Source organism: Mustela nivalis (assembly GCF_964662115.1).
Source record: "Mustela nivalis genome assembly, chromosome: 3".
Lineage (NCBI taxonomy): Eukaryota > Metazoa > Chordata > Mammalia > Carnivora > Mustelidae > Mustela > Mustela nivalis.
In genome coordinates, this window is record NC_139022.1 from 31,686,129 (window position 1) to 31,706,932 (window position 20,804).

At 50.4% G+C, this 20,804-nt stretch overlaps 1 protein-coding gene across 8 annotated transcripts in view; it reads left to right on the plus strand.

Moving 5' to 3' along the window:
- RASGEF1C (RasGEF domain family member 1C) overlaps nt 1-11,126 on the plus strand; it is an 83,773-nt gene extending 72,647 nt beyond the window's left edge. For all 8 annotated transcript variants that reach the window (XM_082723606.1, XM_082723599.1, XM_082723603.1 and 5 more), the window contains 4 exons: nt 3,609-3,704; nt 5,448-5,571; nt 9,911-9,983; nt 10,458-11,126. In XM_082723606.1, the coding sequence (XP_082579732.1) occupies nt 3,609-3,704; nt 5,448-5,571; nt 9,911-9,983; nt 10,458-10,482 (318 nt within the window). In that variant the 3' untranslated portion in view covers nt 10,483-11,126. The remainder of the gene's footprint in view (nt 1-3,608; nt 3,705-5,447; nt 5,572-9,910; nt 9,984-10,457) is intronic.
- The last annotated feature ends 9,678 nt before the right edge of the window (nt 11,127-20,804 follow it).

Consider the following 20,804-nt stretch of genomic DNA (forward strand, 5'->3'; position numbering starts at 1 on the left):
CAAATTCTCTGGTGGCCTCCTGCCCCAGAAACCGTGCCTTGGGATGGCAGTGAGCCTCTTACTTAGAACCCTACCCACCCTGACCATTAGAGTTGTCGTTTCCATGGGGAGGAACACCGAGGCTGGCCATCCCTCGTCCGCCTGGTCTCTTGGCAGGAATGTCAGTGTTAGGTTTGTTCTGTGGTTTGCGCAGGCCTGTGTCCGGCCCGAGGGATAACAGAAGAAGCTGCTTTTCTTGAAATTCAGAGTCACTCTGCAGTTGGATTGGTTGGGCACAAAGGGGTTGGTGAGGATGGGTGAGCAGGCTGAGACAGGCCCCCTTGGACCCCAGCCCAGCAGGGGGGCTGCCCACAGACCCTGGCCACACTGGTGGCCACATGCTAGGCAGCTGGCCTTTCCTGCTCAGGCTGTGAGCCCTTCAGCAGCTCTGGGTCTGAGGACAGCTGATGCTGGGGAGCAGCCTTTAGTGAGGCCAGACCTCAACCGCCAGGGCTGGCAAGCCTGTCCCCCCAGGGGCCAGGAAGCTGGAAGACCAGAGCAGCAGGGGCAGTGATCTTGCCTTATTGAGCACCTACCACCTGAGGGCCCCTTGACTCTGTCCCCGCCCCCACTTCATTCTGATAACTACTGATAGAGTCTGGCAGTGCCGTTTCTCGGGTTAGAAGACTTGGAGAGGAGCTCTCGCTTGTCCAGTCGCACAGCAAGTAGGCAGCAGGGCCAGGAATCAGACTTAGCCTCTCCGGCACACCTCTGGGCTGCCTCCCATTCCCGAAGCACAGGGGCCATGTGGCAGTCACAGAGCTGCTGGCAGGTGGCCCAGGAACTGGGCTGCAGGTGGGGGTGTACAGAGCTGGCTTCAGCCTTTGATCTGGGATGTCAGCCGGGGCACTGCCTTTTCTTCCATCTGTGCTGGCCAGGTGGCTGTGGGGCAGACTGGGATGTCCTATTCCTGCACACTGAATCCCTCTGTCTAGCTCGAGGGTGCTGGGATGCTGTGGCTTAGGTGTGGGGCTAGAGGTGGGTGATTTACGGAGCTATGCATTTATTTCATTTTGCTGCATTCTCCTCTAACCTCCAAAGAGATATGGACCATTGGCTGGGCCCACAGGAGGTGTTCACCAATGGGTAGGGGACTGGAGGATGGATGGATGGTTGGGTGGAAAGAAAGAAGGGAAGGAGGGAGGAAAGAAAGAAAAAAGGAAAAAAGGGCCAGGGGAACAAGGATGCTTGCAGATGTTCTCGTAGTTCCCAGCTGAAATTTTGAGGCCCGGGGCTCCAGTGGTCATGGCATTCTGTGCTTTCTTCCTGCCTGTGGCTGGTTCCTATCTACTCCTCTCCCCCCATCTCTGTGGTGGGGCCCACTCCACACTGGCTTTTTTGGATGAACCCTAGATGGAACTGCTCAGCTCCAGAAAGCAAGGGCAGTGGCTACAGTCTTGCCAGCTAGGATGCTAGAGCCTGATAGGATGGTAGCCTGGACCTACGTGGACAGACAGAAATGGTCAAAGGTTCTCAGACTTGGAAAACGCTACCCCACTGAAGACCAGCCCCAGTGCACAGCATGCAGGAAGCCTGCACCAGGCCCCCCAGGAGCTGTCTGTCCACAGGTCCCATTGCCCTTAATCTGTTCCCTGTCCTGGCCCATGTCCCCTTTCCAAGCCAATGCAGCCATCATGTACCAACCCTGGGCCTGGGGTTTAATGCCAGTGGTGGGGGCGGGGAAGATGCACAGAGACCACCCTCCCTCCAGGCACGGTGAGGAAGCCCACAGGACAGAGACTATGGAACCAAGCCACCAGGGTCCTCTGCTTCTTACCACTGTGTGAGCATATGTGAGTGGCTTAACCTCTCTGATTATTGGCTTCTTGTCCGTAATGGGGGCACATAGAGCCCTGCTTCACGGAACTTGCTGGAATGAAACTCTGATCCCCGTGCATGTAATATTTGGCACAGTGCCGCCCTCAGGCCCACCACCAATGCCCCATGACAAGGGCATGAGGGGAGGCCTCCTGAGCGGCACAGAGGGGGACTAAACCCAGCGTGTGGGTGGCAAAGACTTCCCCGCTGAGGCTCATTTTGTGGGTGGGTCCTGGGATTGTCTCCCACTGTACTGGATGTGTCTGACACCCCCCACTTTCCCAAACCCCAGCACCTGGCACAGTGAAGACCCGAGCTACTGTCTGTGCCATTGACATACATGCAGGGTAAATAGTGTGTCCTGGTTTCCCTGGGACTGTTCCAGTCAGGAACCCCCTTAGTCCTGGACCAACGAGGCAGCTGGTCTCCCCACTGAATCTGGCTCTAGTCCCAGCCCCTGACTTTGGGCTAGGCCTTGCCACTCTGCGGGTCTCAGTTTCCCACCCCCTCTGCCCCACTGAGCCGTCCTCCATGCTCCTGTACTGTGCATGCCATGTGGTCATGCCCAGGCCCTCACCTCAAAGCCCTTGTTGACTTGGAAGTTGGGGGACGGAGAGCCAGAAACGTCAGGGCCCAGTGCCTGGTCCCAGGGGTGATGGGCTGGAGGCTGCTCCTGGCTGCCCTGGCAGCAAGTGAGTAGCTCTGGAGCCCAAGGGCTGAGCAGGTGTATTAGTCCCGTGGAGCCGACATACAAAGCACCCCAACTAGGTGGCTTGGAACAACAGAAATGTATTATCTCCCTGTTCTGGAGGCCAGATGCCAAAATCAAGGTTGTCAGGGCCATGCTCCCTCCAAAGGGTGGATGTTTGCTTGCCCCTTCCAGCTTCTGATGACCCCAGGCATTCCTCTGCCAGTGGCCAGTCACCCCTGCTTGACTCTGTCTGTCTTCACATGGCTCTCTTTGCTGCATATGCCCAAATTGCCCTCTTTTCTCATGGACCTCAGTCACTAGAGTAGAGCGCATCACACCCAGTGTGACCTCATCTTAGCTCAATGCTATCTGCAGAGACCATCTCCAAATAAGGTCCTGTGCACAGGCACTGGGGCTTAGGATTGGAATATATCTTTTTGGGGGGCTGCAGTTCAACCCGCAGCAGCAGAGTCCACCTGGCCAGCTCCCCAAGGGCTGTCTGAGCTGTGGGCAGTGAGCGTCCCTTCTCTGGGGGTCAGCTGTGGGCTTATGCAGAGCAGGGAGGGAGAAGCAAGGCATCCAACAGTGACACACAGAGACACCCGCCCTTCTCCAGTAGAGCTCAGAAGCCAGTCCCCTCAGACCCTGGAGCAGGGATATGGCAGGATCGGATCTCCAGCATCAGGCGTAAAATGACAGATCATTAAATATAGATTTTGAAAAGTAGGCCACAGAATTGTGCGACGGCCGATTCCCATCCCGTGTATACTTAATGGCGGGCTCAGCACACGCTTGTGTTCCTCCTAGAGCACTTGAACCAGGAGGCCTAGGTCTGTGGATCCCTGCATTATGGGGACAATGTGCCACAGCCTCTCCCGGCAGAGAGTGGAAGAAATATTCAAGGGGCATTGGGACCGTGTGTCTTTCATCCAGCCCCAACACAGGGAGAATGGCACCGTATACAGTAGGTGCTCAATGAGCACTGGAGTCTGATGGGGCCTGGGAGGAAACAGTCTGGCCCCTGCTGACTGAGGGCTGATCAGCACCCTCCCCCTTCCAGATCGTCATTCCCTTCTTCAGCCTGCTCATCAAAGACATCTACTTCCTGAACGAGGGCTGCGCCAACCGCCTCCCCAATGGACACGTCAACTTTGAGGTAGGGTCCGGGGGCCTGGATGGTCAAAGCCCCCAGGACAGGGGCGCTGGACTAATGGGGACTCGAGGCAGAGTGCTGCAGTTTATAAGACACCAGGGCAGAATTATCAGGTCCCCCCACCCCACCCCTTCCACAGGAGGAGACGAAGCTCACTGATCCCCCACTGCCTATCCACAGGTAAGGCAGACTCATTTTCAGCCCTTGAAGAGCACCAGGCTAGGAGAAAGCCCCAGGGACCCACAGTGACATGGGGCAAGGAGCTGGGATGGGACACAGGGCATGCTTGGGTCAGGGGAGACCTCCCAAAGCAGGGGCCCTGAGCCCCAGAAAAGGTGATCAGGCAGAGCAGGCAGAGGGGAAGAAAGATTTCTATTCCCTCTGAAGGCACTCAACTGCCATCAGCTCAAGTTCTCAAGTGTCCCCTCCTCCAAGAGTCCCCCTTGACCACCCAGACAGAAGGAGGCCTCTGTAACCTGTGCTCAGTGGGCTGGGCATTCCTCACAGTCCCCTAGCAAAGCTCCCAAGCAAAGTCAGGCTGACCTCCCACGTGGGACCACTGGGCACACGTGTCTTGGAGTGGCTGGTGAGCTAGGCATGATGGGGCCAAGGCCCGGGAGCCCTGAGAGGACTGGGCAGCAATAGCAAGTGGTCACTGAGTCAGACAAAGCGTGCCATACGACAGGGGCACCCCCCCCCCCCCAGTCCACAGGAAGGACGAGGCTCTTCTTCCTCAGGAGGGCTGGTACACCCAGGCCCCAACACCATGGGGCAATCAGGTTCTGGGCTGGCTCCTTGGTCTCTCTGGGCCTCAGCCTCTCCCTCCATAAAGTGGGGCTTCAGTCCCAGCTGCCCTGCCACTGTCCTTTGCCAGTGTGGCCCCCATCCAATGCCTGGGCCTTTTGGCCTGGAGCTGCGTGTGCTATGGGGCCTCACACAGACACAGACCCGCCAGCAGACATTCCCATGCCACATGCAGATCTGGTTCCCCATGAGGGCTGCCCAGGCGCTGCATCCCTGAGGCAGTCTCGGCTGGAGGTGATGTGGAGTGACACCCCACTGGGATGGGCTTGAGGAGACTGCAGGGGCCTGGGATTGCACTGTCCCCAAGAGGTTGCACATACTTGGTGTGAGAAGCCCGGTATTGGGCCCTCCTTGAATTGGTCCTCAGAACAGAGGCCAAGGGATAGGTGGTCATGTGGCCCCAGATTTGGGGCACGGGCTGTCGGAGCTGGAGTCGGCCACCGGGACTGACCAAAAAATGCCCCCAAGGATGGTTCCCACCCAGTCATGACTTGGTGGTGCTATTTATTTAAAATCCTACTTTAAGTTAACAGTAGTTCTTTAAATAAATTTACTTAAATTTTACTGAAATAAAAATCCTACTTAAGTGGGTTTACTTAAATCTCCTTTAAATACATTTAAGTACATTTATTTGCATCATTCTCTAAATAAACAAACTTGTAGGAATGATCACAAACAAAGTAGAAGGAAAATAGAGTAATATTCAGGTCTAGCTGAATGCATTGCCTGCTGATGATGAGTCCTAGATAATCTCTACTGACATTCCTCAGAGGGAATGAAGAGACATAGGAAACACTCAGCATTCCCAACAGGAATGCTTCGCCCTGCCCTTCCCAAAGGTGGGCCTTCTTAGGAGGGATGAGTGAGGCTGGCCTGCTCTCACAGGTGACCTCCAGGCACTGGGGAGGGAGTTCCCATTCTGTGTCTCTGTGACCCTGGCAGAAATTTCTGGAGCTGGCCAAGCAGGTTGGAGAATTCATCACATGGAAACAAGTGGAGTGTCCTTTTGAGCAAGACCCCAGCATCACCCACTACCTGCATACCGCTCCCATCTTCAGCGAGGACGGTAAGGCGGTCCCATGGCCTCTGTCACCCCCAGCTTTGGGACTCTTGGGTGGTCTCTTTGCCACGTCTCCACTGGGAGCCCTTGCTTTGAGCAGAATGCACCATGCCTGTGTTTTCTGGATTTGAGAGGGAGCAGAGAAGGCTGCGTCCCCTGGCTGGATGGTTGCCACCCCCAGAGCACAAGACAGGGTGTAAGGAGCTGCAGGTTGGGACCTCAAGGGTCCCCAGGGCCAGGCTTCCCCTTGGACACGGTATGGATGCTGTTGAGCATCATAAATGTAAACCATCTGTCTGACCCACTTTCCTCATGGGTAAAGTTGGCACGATGATGAGAACTCCCCCCACCCCAGTGCTCACACAAGGAAGGCGAGCTCACTGTGGTTCCTTCCACAGCTGGGTGTGTGTGTGTGTGCACACACAGAATGATATCAGGCGTCTTTTCTCCAGAGTGCCATACATGTCTGTCCTCTCCAGTAAATCAGTATTCCCATCTGATCATTTATCAAATGTGACAAATTTGCTTATGAATTTGCTAAGCAAGCATACTCCAGGAGGCCCCTTTTTCAGGAAGAGAAAGTGCTGGAAGCAAGTGGTCACCAGGCTTGAGCTGATCATCCCAGTGGAGGTGATATGGCCCCATGGTTAGCTGCTTTCTGGCTCCAAGACTCTCAGCCCACCCTGGCAGGTCCTGCTGAGCACAGAGGAGGCCTGGCTCCTCTTCACAGCAAGTGTTTTATGAAGGGATTCCACACTCGTGCTCAGGAGAACATTTTCTGCCAGAAAGAAAGACTGAGGGAAAGGATTACTTTAATGATCTTGCTTTTAATTGTTAATACTTTTGAATTTTCCATTTTATTTTGTATGTTTTGGAGCCAGTAACTTTTTAAAAGCGTCTCACCCATAACTGGAAGCCCAGCAGCCTGATGGATAAATCAGCCTGAGCTGCTCCCACCCCAGCAAGCTGTGTGACCCTGGGGCAAGTGCTTCACCCTCTCTAAGCCTCACCTGCATCTACAAAGTGGAGTAATGAGAGGACCTGCTTCCTAGGTCGCTGTGAGAATTACTTGAGTTGGCACCAGCAAAGCTCATAGGACAACACTCAATCGATACTAGTTGTGTTCGTTTCCTACTAGGCCTAATAAATCACCACAAACAGGGTAGCTCAGAACAATTCTCATTTATCCTTTCACTTATGGAGGCTATAGTCCAAAATCAGTTCCTCTGGGCTGAACTCAGAGTGTCAGCAGAGCTGGTTATTTCTGGAGGCTCTAAGGGGAGGGTTGTTTCCTGGCCTGTTAGGACTTCTAGTGACCACCCATATTCCTTGGTTCATCACCCCCTCCTCCACCTTCAAAGCACCTCATTCCAACCTCTGCTTCCACAGCCACAGTCAGTCACAGCCTCTGACAGAAATCTTGTCCTGCGCTCTGCTCCAGGCTCCCCCTGGCAGGACCCACCTAGCAATCCAGTCAGCCTTGAGGCTCCTTGAAATAAATGATAATATAGAAAGTATCAGCAAAAAAACCCTGAAGATATAAGGAAAAACCAAGTGGAAATTATAAAACTGAAAAATACAATAACAAACAAAAAACATAAGTGGGTGGGCTCAAAAGCAGAATGGAGAGGACAAAGGAAAGAACTGATGAGATGGAACAATATAAATTATATATTCTGAACAACAGAACTTCAGGGACCTGTGGGATTACAACAAAAGATCTAACACTCTTGTCATCAGAGTCTGGGAAGGAAGGGGACAAAACAGGCAGGGTTGAAAAAAAAATCAAGAATCAAGAAGTAATGGCTGGAAAGTTCTCAGATTTGGAAAATGTATAAACCTACAGATTGAGGAAGCTTAATGAATCCCAAAGAGAATAAATACAAAGAAACCCACACCAGGATACATATCATAGTCAAATTTCTGAAAACCAATGAAAAAGAAAGAAATTTTGAAAGCACTGAGAGGAAAATGACACTTTACCTATGGGGCAAAATGATTTGGATGACATTAGATTTCTCATCAGAAACTACAATGGCCAGAGTCAGGGGCATAGTTTTCAAGGGCTGCAAGAAAATAACTGCCAACCCAGAATTCCATAGCTAGTGGTAATATCCTTTGGGAACTTACTTCAGATAATTCAATATGAAATTCTAAAAACTGTTCTGGTAGCCTGCAGGAAGCTGGTCCTTTGAAAAGAACTGTAACATTGACATCCTCCAGCAAAGAACCTCTTGATAAATTAAAAATAGAAGACAGACATTGCTAATATCAAGACTGAAATGGAGAATATCACTACAGGCTCTGCCAATATTGAAAAGCTAGTGAGGAAATACTATGAACTCTACAAACATTAATTTGACAAGTTGGACGAAATGGACCAATTCTTTAAAAAACACAAACTACAACAAACTCAACACAAAGTAGATCATTTTAATAGCCCTGTGATCATTAAGGAACTTGCATTTGTAATTCTAAAACAACCCAACAATGAAATCCCTGACTTTGGATGGTTAAACTAGAGAATTCTATTAAACATTTAAGGAAGACTTAATACTGATTCTGCACAATCTTTTTCAAAAAATAGAAGAGGAAGGGACTTCCCAATTCATTTTATGAAGCCAGTATTACCCTGATACCAAAACAAACAAACAAACAAACAAACAAAAACAGTTAAAAAAGGAAGAAAGTAAAGACCAAGATCTCTTGTGAATGTAGAAGCAAAAAATTTCTTAACAAAATTTAGCAAATAGAATTTGGCAATACCAAAACATAATTATATACCATTACCAAGTGAGTTTATTCCAGAGATACAAAGCTGTTCAATATTTAAAAATCAATCAGTGTTATCTACCATATTAACAGGCTAAAGGAGAAAAATCACTTGATTATATCAATTGATATAGGGAAAGCATTTGACAAATTTCAACACCCCTGTATGGGAAAAACTTCCAGAAGAATAAGAGTAGAGGGCAATTTATCAACTTGATACATTGCATCTACAAATATGTTTCCACTTACATATTTAGGTGGAATACTGAATGCTTTCTCATTAAGATCAATAACAAGGCAAGAATATCTACTCTCACCACTTTTATTCAAGAAAGTAATGGAGATCTAATCCATGCAGTAAGGCAGGAAAAGAAAATACAGGTTAGAAAGGAAGAATTAACACTGTCCCTATTTATAGAAAATGTAAGAAGGAATCTGCAAAACTCCTAGAATTAAGCAGGTTCAGCACAAGTTTTGTTGTTGTTGTTGTTATTTAATTTTTTTTTTAAGATTTTTACTTATTTATTTGACAGACAGAGATCACAAGTAGGCAGAGAGGCAGGCAGAGAGAGAAGAAGGGAAGCTGGCTCCTTGCTGAGCAGAGAGCCAGATGCAGGGCTTGATCCTGGGATCATGACCTGAGCCGAAGGCAGAGGCTTTAACCCACTGAGCCACCCAGGTGTCCCAACACAAGTTGAAGAATACAAGATAAAGATGCAAAAACCTATTGTATTTCTATTCTAACAATGAAATGTATATATTCATATATATGAACATATATCAGTAACATATGAACAATGAATATGTGGGCACTGAAATTAAAAATAGAATCCCATCACTCAATATAATCACTCCAAAACAAGAAATACTCAGGTGCAAATCTAACAAAATATGTTCAAGGCTTGTATGCCAAAAACTGCACTGTGTTGATGATGGAAATCAAAGGGATTCTTTATTTATTTATTTATTTTAATTATTATTTATAAAGGGAGAGACAGGATGTTCACGAATGGGAGCAAAGACACTAATTCTCCTCCCCAAATTTAAGGATTGATTTGGCGTGTTTCTTATCAAAATCCTGACAGGATTTTTCTGGGGATAAAGGCACAACTGATCTAAAATGTATACGGAAAGACAAAGGTGCTAGAAAAGCCGCAACAATTTTGAAAAGGAAGAATAAAATGGAAGGGATCGCTAGGCCCAGTAGTGAAGCATATATTATACAGCTAACGTCCTCAAGGCCACGTGGTATCAGTGAGATGGAGGTTCATGGATCGATTGGATAGAATAGAGTACCCAAGAATAGACCAATGCAGATATCCCCAGGGATTGACAACGTCATCGTCCCAAAGTGGTCCGGTGCCATAATTTTGCAAGTGGTTCCTGTGGGGAGAAACGAGGGGAAGGGTACACTGACCTCTCTGTAGTAATCGGTTCCTACACCAGCATGGGAGTCTACAAATTCCCTCCCAGCTAGCTTAATTTAGGAACCAAAAGCAGGTCAGACTTTGGGTGTAGAGCAGGATTTTATCACCGACCATAACTGTGTAATTTCCCCTCAATTCCTAACTAGGTCTTTATTTGGCCTCTTATGAAAGTGAGAGCCCAGAGAACCAAACAGAAAAAGAGAGGTGGAAATCTCTAAGGTGAGTCTGTGAGCCAAGACGGTGGTGGGGACGGGCTGGGATGTGTATGGAGGAGACGGGTGGGTGCTTGGGGCCAGGCCAGGGCCCAGGGGCTTTGTGGATCCCCAGGTCCACAGGGAGGGGGGTAGGTCAGGCCAGGCTCTTGGGGTGGGGGGGCAGAATTCAAGCGCTGTGAGTGGGAAGGAGGCTGGGATTGCAGACCACACACGCCCCATGCCCATGACTGGAGGCTGTCCCTAGGGGGCGTCAGGTGGTGTGTCCAGGCCCAGGAACCCCCTGTCTTGTGCCAGAAAGTGAGGCAGCCCCTACTGCTTGTTCAGCCTGCAGATGTAGCCGTGTGGAGGCTGGCGTGGACCCGAGGTTGTGGGCTCTGACAACTGAGCCAAGAGGGGTGTATGGAGTCCCTCTTGGGCGGGAGTCTCCTGCCTAGCCGGCGAAGTACAGTCCTCAGCCTGGGCATATTTAAATCTGCAGGTCTTCTATTTTGGGGAAAACATGAGAAGCAGGAGGAGGAGGAAGAGGAGGAGGAGAGGAGGAAGTCAGCAGAAGCCTTCCAAAGCCCTGTGGCACCTGGCCCAGCAGAAGACAGAGGTGTTGGCACCTCACTGCTTTGTAAACCATGACCCTGTGGGCTGGCGCCCGCCCCAACAACCACACAGTACAGGAGACCTTTCTCCACCTTCCGTGGAACTTCAGCCCTGGGCAGGGCCCAGGGCCTCCTGACCTGCAGGGAGCACATGCCTGGGGGGCTCTGCCTTTAGGATGGTGGAGGTCACATTGCTGGCCAGTCTGTCCATCAAGGACAAGGTCATGGCACTGCCCCAGCATGGTGGGTGACTGCAGTGTCACTTTCCCTGGGTGATGAGTGTCACGGAGGCTGACCCCCCCGCCGTCTGTCCCCAGGTGGCCTGGGAGCCCCCACATCTGCAGCAGGCACCATGTCAGTGACCCCTATCGTTCTGCTGATGGACCCTACCTTGTCCCCCAAGATGGGCTCTGCAGCTCAATTCACCCCCTTTCCGGATCCTGCTGGTATCAGGGAACAGCTTTTTGGTGACAGCTGTGACACTGGTCATGGGACAAATCTGAGTCACAAAAATGATAACATGTACAGTACATAGTAAAATTCAGAGTTGGTATAAACACATGCATCCACCTTGCGTATCCATGTCCACACGGCCGCTCGCTCGTGGGCCTGGGATCAGCTTCTCCTGGGATGCAGGGCAGTCTCCTGGCTCAGGCCTGGGGATTCTGCAGCCTCGGGTCAGCAGAGGGACGTGGTGGCCATTTCCACTCCATAGATCCCAAGTTGGGCTGACAGGGCCTGGGAAACAGACACGCACAGACCTGCATGTGGCCAGACACCTCTCTTACTGGGGTGGAGTGGAGTGGGGTGGGGCTGAGGAGCCCTCCATGGGGCTCCTCTCCTTGGGCTCCCCCTGCCCCCAGATCATCGCACCTGAGTCAAGTTTCCCAGGAAGGGGACAGGCCATGCAGCCGCTGAGCCCGCACCCAGCATGAGACCAGGTCCCCTGGTCAGGAAGGCAGGCAGTATGATATACACCCCCACCTGGTCAGGACCTGCTAGGCAGAGGTGGGGTGTGCATGTTGGGGTACACTGACCCAACCCAGCCAGTGCCTGGGCCCCCCTCAGTGCCAGACATGGCTGTCCTGGTGGCATGGACTTGGGTCCCATATGAGGGACAGGCAAAGACAGAGCAGCCAACATTTCTGGTGCCTCCCTGACTCGGGGAATTGTGTCCGGTGCACCCAGGACCTCGGCAAGGCTCCAGAAGGCATGAGAACGTTCTGGTTGAGCAGGACCAGCCCACCCTCTTTGTATTTGAGACCCCAGAGAGTGGGCATAGGGTCTGGACTCCAGCCAGACTCAGGCTCCCACCCTGCCTTAGGCTACACCTAGCTCCTGCTAGGCCCCTGAGGAAACCATTCTCTGTTTCCTGCTTCTGTGACCTTGTCCATGCTATTCCCACTGCCTGGCATGCTTTTCCCCACTTTGTCAATCCAGTCAGAAGGGCGGCCTCCAGGGAGGGACTCCTGACACGCACCCCCGCCCCCCGTCTCCATGCCTGCTCCCTCCAGCCCCTCAGTGGCTCTGTAGAGTGGGGCTAGACAGGATGGCAGGGAGGCTGGGACTGACCACCCCGCCACCTGCTGCACAGGTGAGGGGGAGGCAGCCCCTGATGAGCCCCCACGAAAGGGCTCTGGCTGTGTGTTTGTGTTCAAGTTCACCCGGGGGCCCTTGAACCTGCTCTCCACTTAATCTGAGAGCGGTTGGGTCGACGCCCCAATGCAGCCAAGAGGAGGGCCTTCTCTCGAACTCCTGCCCGGTGGCCCCTCCAGATGAGGATTGGTCCCTTTGCCAGGTGCAGCCTCAGAGCCTCAACAGGGATGGCGCCCTGCTGATGGCCATGCAATTCCTCAGTCATACCCCTGCATGCATGGCCCTTCCCTGCAGAGGCCGCTTTGTCCTCCTGCTGACCTGGCCTCAGTCCTAACAGCTGGATTCCATGACCCTCGGGGGCTCTGGAGGGGTTTGCTGCACCAGGGTGAGGGTCAGCAGCCTAGGTGGTGCCAAGACTGATGTCCGGGAGGCTCGGCCCAGGCCCAGGTGACATGGACCCCCAACACACAGCCCAGCTCAGCCATGAGGCAGGCATTGGGACCTTGGGACCCCAGGGCACCCAGTGGTCACACTGTGCCCAGCAGGCCAAGAAGAGGTCCTGGCTGTGGTCTCTTTTAGTGCTTTTCCTCTGAGTCCTCCAGGGAGGGAAAAGTGGGTAGAGGAGTGGAGGGGAGACAAGAACACATCCCTGACCGGGCTTTGTGGGCCTGGCTGGCATTCAGAATTAATTCATTCTCCCATATGGAGACCCCATATGGCTTGTCACTGGAGACATACTCCACCATCCCCTGCCCCCCACAGTTCCTGAAGCGAGGGCATCTCCATCATGACCTGAGATTTATCCCAGCAATCTAGCCACATCCAGGCCTCTGCAGAAGCCTGGTCACCCCACCTAGAAGCCCTCCAGGGTAGGACCCCCAGCACTATAGGCCTCATAGGAGGTTCTTGAGGAAGGGGCACCCCCCAAGCAACACCCCAGGCTCTAATTTTCAGCTGCTGACACAGCCCTTGAGGGGCCAAGGAAGCAAGAAGCCGAAAAGCTCAGCCCAGAACTGGAGTCAGGGAGGGCCTCGGCTGGAAGCCCCGTTTGCCCCTGAAACTCAGTCACCCGTGCCGAGCCCCAAGCCTGGAGCTTTACACGCAGCCTCACAAACCCCATGGGGTAGATGCTGTCACCGTCCCATTTGGCAAGTGACAAAACAGAGACTCAGGAAGGCAAAGCCACTGTCCCCGGACACTCGGTTCACAGGGATGCCGCCTATGCCTTCCAGAATCCACCAGCCCCCAGAGCTCCCTCCTGAGGGTGTGGAGAAGCCAGGGGGACAAGGGAACTGCAGCTGGCCTTCTGGTCTTCCAGCAAACACGGACGCAGTGACACATAGCTTTCCTCTACTCCTGCCCCTGCCTTTTATGGAGGGTCTGTGTCCCCGCAGTGACCCGCCATTCGGGAGTGCCCTGTGGTGTCTCATACATACTCCAGAAGAAACCTGCTGCCTCCAGCTACCCTCCATGGGCCCTGTGGGGTGAAGCCATGCCTCGTCCCCGGCAGCAGAAGACAGCAGGCCTCACCTGCTCCCATCATGCCACACTCTATCATGAATGTTATGAGGTTTCCATCCAGCTGCCTCACATCTTCACCAATTTCCACTCCCTGGACTCAGGGAGGAGCCCTAGGGCCCTGGGCCAGGAGACAGATCCAATAGGGAGCCTGGAAACCCACGCACAGCATACCTCTTGGCCAAAACTGTGGCCTCGCCCACGGCAGAGCAGGATGCCTGCTTCCTCTGGCTTCTGGCCCTGGGCCTCCAGGCAGGACCAGAGAGGTGGGAAGATTCAGCAGAGATGCATCGACCTGAGGCATCAGCAAGAACCCTCACTACTGACCAGTGGGTCTTCACCAAGGGGACAAGCTAGGAGAACAACAGTTTGGCAAAGAGGAGGGAGCTGAAATCTGGAATGTCTGGGGTAGAGAGCAATGGCAGGCCAGGCGGTGAATAACCCCATAGGGCCGACCAAGGAGACTGAGGTTTATACTGCAGGCTCCAGGAGCGAGAGGGCCAGGGGGCAGGCACTGAAGAATTTTAGGGAGGGATGTCATGGTTAATCCACTCTGTCAATTTGACAAGGCCGTAGACTGTCCAGATCTTTGAGTGAACATGATTCCGAGTGTGTCTGTGAGGGGGTTTCCGGATGAGGTTCCCATTGGAATCAGTAGACCAGGTAACGTAAATCACCCTCCCCAGTGTGTGTAGGCATCGCGTCGTTTGGAGGCCAGAAGAGCACAAAAGGTGGAGGAAGGGAGAATTTTCTCTCTGCCTCTCTTCTGCATCTGAATTGGAATTTACCCCATCGGTTCTCCAAAGATCTCTCGCTCAGATCTTGAGACTTCTCAGCCTTCGTAATTACGTGAGCTAATTCCTTATAATAAATCTATCCATCTATGACCTGTCTCTTCTTTGGTTCCTCTGGAGAACCCAGACTAATACCAGGCGGAGCACGGCCAGCTTTGGAAAGATCTCTTTGACACCTTTTAACTCAATAATTCTACTTTTGTAATCTATCCCAAGGGGAAAAAAAAATCAAGATAAGTCCAGTATGTGCATAACAGAAAAGTAATGAATGGTTACATTTTTCCTGTTCCACCGGCAGAGAGCAGGTGAATTTAGCTCCCTGGCCGCCTCCCACCCCAGCGGGGAGCTCAGAGAGTCTCCCACCATCCCCCACCTGCTGAGGAGCCACACCTGAACCATTTCTGAGAACCCCCAGGGGGACACTGGTGTCTGCCCCTGGTCTCCATGTGCACAAGGGATGAGACAGGCAGTGAGAGGCTGAGTGCTACGCTGACCTCAGCGCAGCCTGGCAACACAGAAAACTTTTCCATCGATTTATTTACTCCCATGGCTTTATGGACAGTTACACCTTCTTTATTTCAATAATGATTTACCTCTTTGGAAGCTGGCCATGTGGAGCCTGGTTTGGGTTTCAATTAAGATCTCTTCATGCTAACGTACACTACCTCTTTGGGTAGGTCTACCTCAAGAGCTCATCGTCAGGGCTCACACACCGTGTCGCATAGCAAGGAGACCTGCTGGTGGGTGACGGGGTTGGAGAAGGTGGGCTGGCCCGGGGTGTGGCCGTGGAGGTGGCCAGGGAGGGCCAGATGCAGGGCCTAGTTTGAAGGTAAAGACAACAGGATTTGCTGAGGATGTGCCAGTCAAACATGAAAGCCAAGGAGAGGTCAAAGCCGACTCTGGGGTTTTTTGGCTTCAGTCAATGAAAGAGTGACCTTGTCGTATATCCTGAGATGCAGGAAGACCAGGAGAGGAGCAGGACTGCAGAGGAAAGTCGGGAATTTGACACGGACTGTGTTCTCTTGGAGATGTCCATTCCACAGCCCAGGGAAGAGAGCGAGGATGGACGGTGATGCTGGGGTTCAGAGGACGATCACGCCTGGAAGGCTTCCGTGTGAGGATTGCCTCTAAAGCCAAATGATGCATGAATGGAATGGTGAACAGAGGGAGATACCCAAGCCTTGGGCCTCTCGAATGTTCAGAGGCTGAGAAACAAGGCAGAGCCTTCAAAGGATGTTGACAAGGAGTTTCTAGAGGTCAAGAGGGAAACCAAAGAAGAATCTGAAACTGATACAGACCCGGGAAGGAGAGGGTGGCCAGCTGCATCCAATGCTACAGAGAAGCCGTGTAAGACAAGGACCAAGAGCTGGCCTCTGGGTTGTCAACACGGGGCAATGAGTGGCGGCCCCCAGGGAGGAGTTCCAGGGAAATGTTAGGGGCGAAAATCTGACAGAAGATGGTGCCAAAGAAAATGGAAAGCTTGAGTATCCTGCAGAAGAATGGGCAGGAGATGAAAACAGTTCACGGAAGAGATGTGAGTGGCACAGACATATGAGAAGATGCTCACGGGTGCCAGCAATGCTCACCTTCGTGCTGACCATGCTGCCTCCCTCCAACCTGGGAGATCCTTCTCCCAGCCTCAGATCAATGATCTGACCTCAGTACAGCTGCGTTCCAGGGACAAGGAAAGCCCTGTGGGTTCCCCCTACTGCTCCGACCTCTTAACTCCTCCCCCCAGCAATGCTCTCCCCTTCCCTCTGAGGAAGACCACATGGGTATACCATTTTTAAGTCTTAGATCGACCAAAATTGTCGTCATCATCATCATCACCATCATCATCGTAACCTTGTGTGGGCAAAGCTGAAGAAACGGGCCCTCCCACCTTGCTCTTTGGGGTATAAATTGCTAACCCCCTACAAAAGTGAGTCTGGCAATTTCCCCCCAAATTTCAAGTCTGTGGAATGCAGCAATTCCAGTGCTAGAAAGTTTTCTTCCCATCGAGCTCACACACCGCCAAATGAACAAGCCTGCGTAAGGCTATTATGTTGCAGCACTGCGTGACAGCAGGAGCTTGGAGAACACCCGAATGTCGATAAATAGGAAACTGCTGAAATCAAGCACTGCATGGGCAGAGTGCAGAACACTGTGCAGACGTGAAGAGGATGGTCTTCGTGCACTGGTGTGAAAAACTACCCGTGAGATGGTACAGATAGAACGCAACACGTAGGGTAGGTTGGCATTTGCATAAAGAGGGACGGGAAGGAATATATATTTACATTTGCTTATGTTACATTAAAAATCTCCTTAAAACTCTAAAAACATTTTAAAATACACAGAAACCTTACAATAAGGGGTAACTGTGTGAACAGACAAAGATTTTTGGTCTTGGTGCCACACAATAAGTTACCTATTTAAGAATGAAGTTAAAATTTAATTTTAAAATTTAATACATAGAGGGAGAAAGCACATATCTGAGAATCTGAGGGCAGAAGCCTTCCCATGTCTAGCTGTGGGCGATTTCCCTGCAAATGGGATTACCAGATGGGAGCCGTATATTCTCTTACACAGAATAGTACAACATTGCTTTCTAGAATAATGATAGCACCACAGTGCATTCCCATGATTCATGGGTCCCCAAATCCTTGACAAGACTTAGCAAGATATGTGCCCCCAAATGAAGAAATAAATCAAGAAAGATGACAAGGGTCAGTCATTGTAGGATCCAACACAGGGTGAAAACAAGGGAAGTCCTAGGAGACAAGGGGGCAGTGTCCAGAAAATACCCAGGGCAGACTGGAGTCAGCAGGGCCTTTAACACTGTGAATTATTTTCAGTCAGACTTCGATTTTAAATTTTAATTTAAAAAATAATGCCTAGTGCCAAATCATAAAACTCCATTCAAGCATTTTCAAACAAAGAATTATAGTAATTCACTATGGGTAGGTAGGGTTGGGTTTCTGAATCTGAGAGGGTGTGTAAGGGAGGTCTGCTCCCAGGGCAATGAGCAGGGCCATGAGGAAGTACAAGGACAGGAAAAGATGGATAAATCTCTCAAAGGTTGTCTCCTTCCAGAATAATAGGATCTCAAACACGCAGGGCTACCAGGAGGAACACCTGCAGACAGAGGACGGGGAGAGGCGGCCAGACAGATGCTCTGTTCCAGGTGCATATGACCAAAAACAGAGGGCTCCCTCTTCCCATCCCACCCCATAGTCAAAGTCAGGGGTTACCGTGTCTCCTCAAGAGGAGCCAACCGCCTTCCAGCTACATGTTGCAAAAGCTAAGCCTTGAGTGAGGGCAGCAGAATGGTTGAGGGCCCTCCACATACTCCCCATGCACAGAGTAGAAACTCTAGTCCAGGTGCTTTGGTCAGGGAATACTGGAGCCCTGATCACCCTCACCCCAGCTGACTTGTAGGATGTTCTACATTGGGAGAGGCAAGCCAAGAACACCAGAGGCTATACCAGTGCTCTGCTATGAGTGGTGGCTCACAGGTTTTGTAGGGAGAGGCAAGCTGCAAGAACAGAGAACTCCCAAGCTCTACCTAAAGAAAATGACTTTACTTGAAACAGATTGTAGGGGAGCTCCAGCAGAAGAGTATTCTCAAAAACATTAAATTTTGGAGGTAAGCAATCAATAAGAAACTGATGGGTTCTTGAGAACAATCTAAGCCATAAATCAGCTAGCTTACCAGAGACAGCCATGGAAAAGGACCCATGAGGAACCCAGTCTTCTTTTCCCCAGCCTGCAATAGTAGGAAGGACCTCACTGTCCTTTGGGTGCTCATGACCATATATCATCAAGGCCACCAACCACTCCCAAAGCCAAAGTCACACATTATAGGCTTCCACTGAGACTATGCCCCACTCCCCACAAACTGACAATCGTTGCAGTTAGCTATCACTGCGTAAGAAATCACCCCAAAATTAGGGGCTTCCTAAAAACAATCACTTTATTTTATCTCACGATTTGGTTGGTGGGAAATTCAGGGGCTCCGCTGAAAAGTCTCCCACTCCATGTGACACTAACAGAGGTCACATGGCGGTATTCAACTAATCGATGGGTTGGTCTAAGAGAATCTCACCGTAAAAGAAAAACCCAGATTTTTTTCTTCCTGTGTAAGGAAAAACCCAGTTCTTCCCTACCATGAGTTACTTCTGTGTGAGTCTCCTTCACTAACTCACACAGAACACTTGACTTCTGACATTTCTGGTCACCAAAAGTATGCAGGTTTTCCCCAACAAGAAGTTCTCTGTGACACCAGCTGGGCATCCTACAAAATAACTCAATTCTGAGTTGTTAATCTCTACCAGGAGATAGTGTCAGATGACACAGGATAAGGGCTTGGTCCCATGAGACTGTACCAACCACCAACACTTAAGGAGCCAAATTTTAAGACCAGTCTGTTGCCTGTGTGTCTGGCCAATTAACTATAGATTAACGATTCCAGTGCCCCCTTCTTTAGGTTCTATTAATTTGCTAGAGCAGTTCACAAAGTTCAGAGAAATACTTGCATTTATCAGTTTATTAAAGGATATAATAAAGCATACAGAAAAACAGCCAGATGAAGAGATACATAGGGTGAGTCTGCAGGGGTCCTAAGCATGGGACCTTCTGTGCCCAGGGAGTAGACATCCCAAGGTGAATGTACTCACCAACCTGGAAGCCCTCTGAGCCCCCTCCTATTGGAATTCAATGGATTCTTCTTCATGTAGGCATGCTCAATTATTAAATCCATTTCTAGCTCCCCTTCTCTCTTCAGAGAATGGCAAGTGCGGGGAGTGCTGAAAATTCCAAGCTTCTGATCAGGGCTTGGTCTTTCTGGTGACCAGCCCCCAACCTGGAGCAATCCAGAAGCCCACACAAAGTCACCTAATTAGAACAACAGATGCTCCTAGAGTTCTTATTGCTTAAGAATTTGCAAGGGCCTTAAAAGCTCTGTGTCAGGGTTGGGGTCAAAGGCTAAATACTAAAACAAGAGATATTCCTGGTATTCTTATCACTGAGGAAATTACAAAGGTTTCCAGAACTCTGTGCCAAGAACCAGAAGTAGAGACCAATATCTATTTTCTGTCATCTCAGACTCACTCATATGACTAGCACATTGGTGGGGGGAATGACAGGAAGGTTGAGCTCAGAGGAAACTGTTAACAGGAGCCCCTATGGTTGTCCTCTATGAATGATTAGCTCAAAGCAATGAGTATGTTAATCCTAGGGTAATCAGGCTTTTTACATGGTGGCTGGATTGCTCCACAGTGAGAAGGTGCCTGATTTCTTATGACCTAGTCTCAAAAGCCCCAGAATATTACTTCTATTGCATTCTGTTGCTCAGGTGTGATCTAAACCCAGATCACAATTGTCAGACTTGATTTTAAAAAATTAAACTTATGGGGCGCCTGGGTGGCTCAGTGGGTTAAGCCTCTGCCTTCGGCTCAGGTCATGATCTCAGGGTCCTGGGATCAAGCCCCGCATCAGGCTCTCTTCTCAGCAGAGAGCCTGCTTCCTCCTCTCTCTCTGCTTGCCTCTCTGCCTACTTGTGATCTCTCTCTCTCTGTCAATAAATAAAATATTTAAAAAAATTAAACTTATATTGTTTTAGGGGCGCCTGGGTGGCTCAGTGGGTTAAGCCTCTGCCTTCGGCTCAGGTCATGATCCCAGGGTCCTGGGATCGAGCCCCATATCGGGCTCTCTGCTCCGCAGAGAGCCTGCTTCCTCCTGTCTCTCTTTGCCTGCCTCTTTGCCTACTTGTGGTATCTGTCTGTCAAATAAATAAATAAAATCTTTAAAAATTAACCTTATACTGTTTTAAAGAAGTAAACCTTAAACATAAGGAGACTAAAAGGTTTGAAATAAAATGGTAGACAAAGATGTACTAGGCAAATATTCATCAAAAGCAATTTGTCCTAGCTATACTAATCTCAGACTTAAGAGAGCTTAAGACAAAAAACATTAGTAAAGGTAAAAGGAGACATTATATAATGTCTAAATCCATTCAGGCTGCTATAAAAAAAAATCACTAACTAGGTAGATTACAAACAATCAGAAATTTATGCCTGGGAAGTCCAAGATCAAGGCACCAGCATGGTTAACTTCTGGCGAAAGCACCCTTCTGGGTTCATACATGATGACTTCTCACTGTGTCCCCACATGGTAGAAGGGGCAAGGAATCCCTTTGGAGCCTCTTTTGTAAGACGTTCATCCTATTCATGAGGGTTCCACCTTCTTGGCCTAAGCACCACTCAAATGCCCCACCACTTAACACCATCATCTTTGGGGTTAGGATTTCAACATGTGAATTTTGAGGGAACATAAATATTAAAACTATAG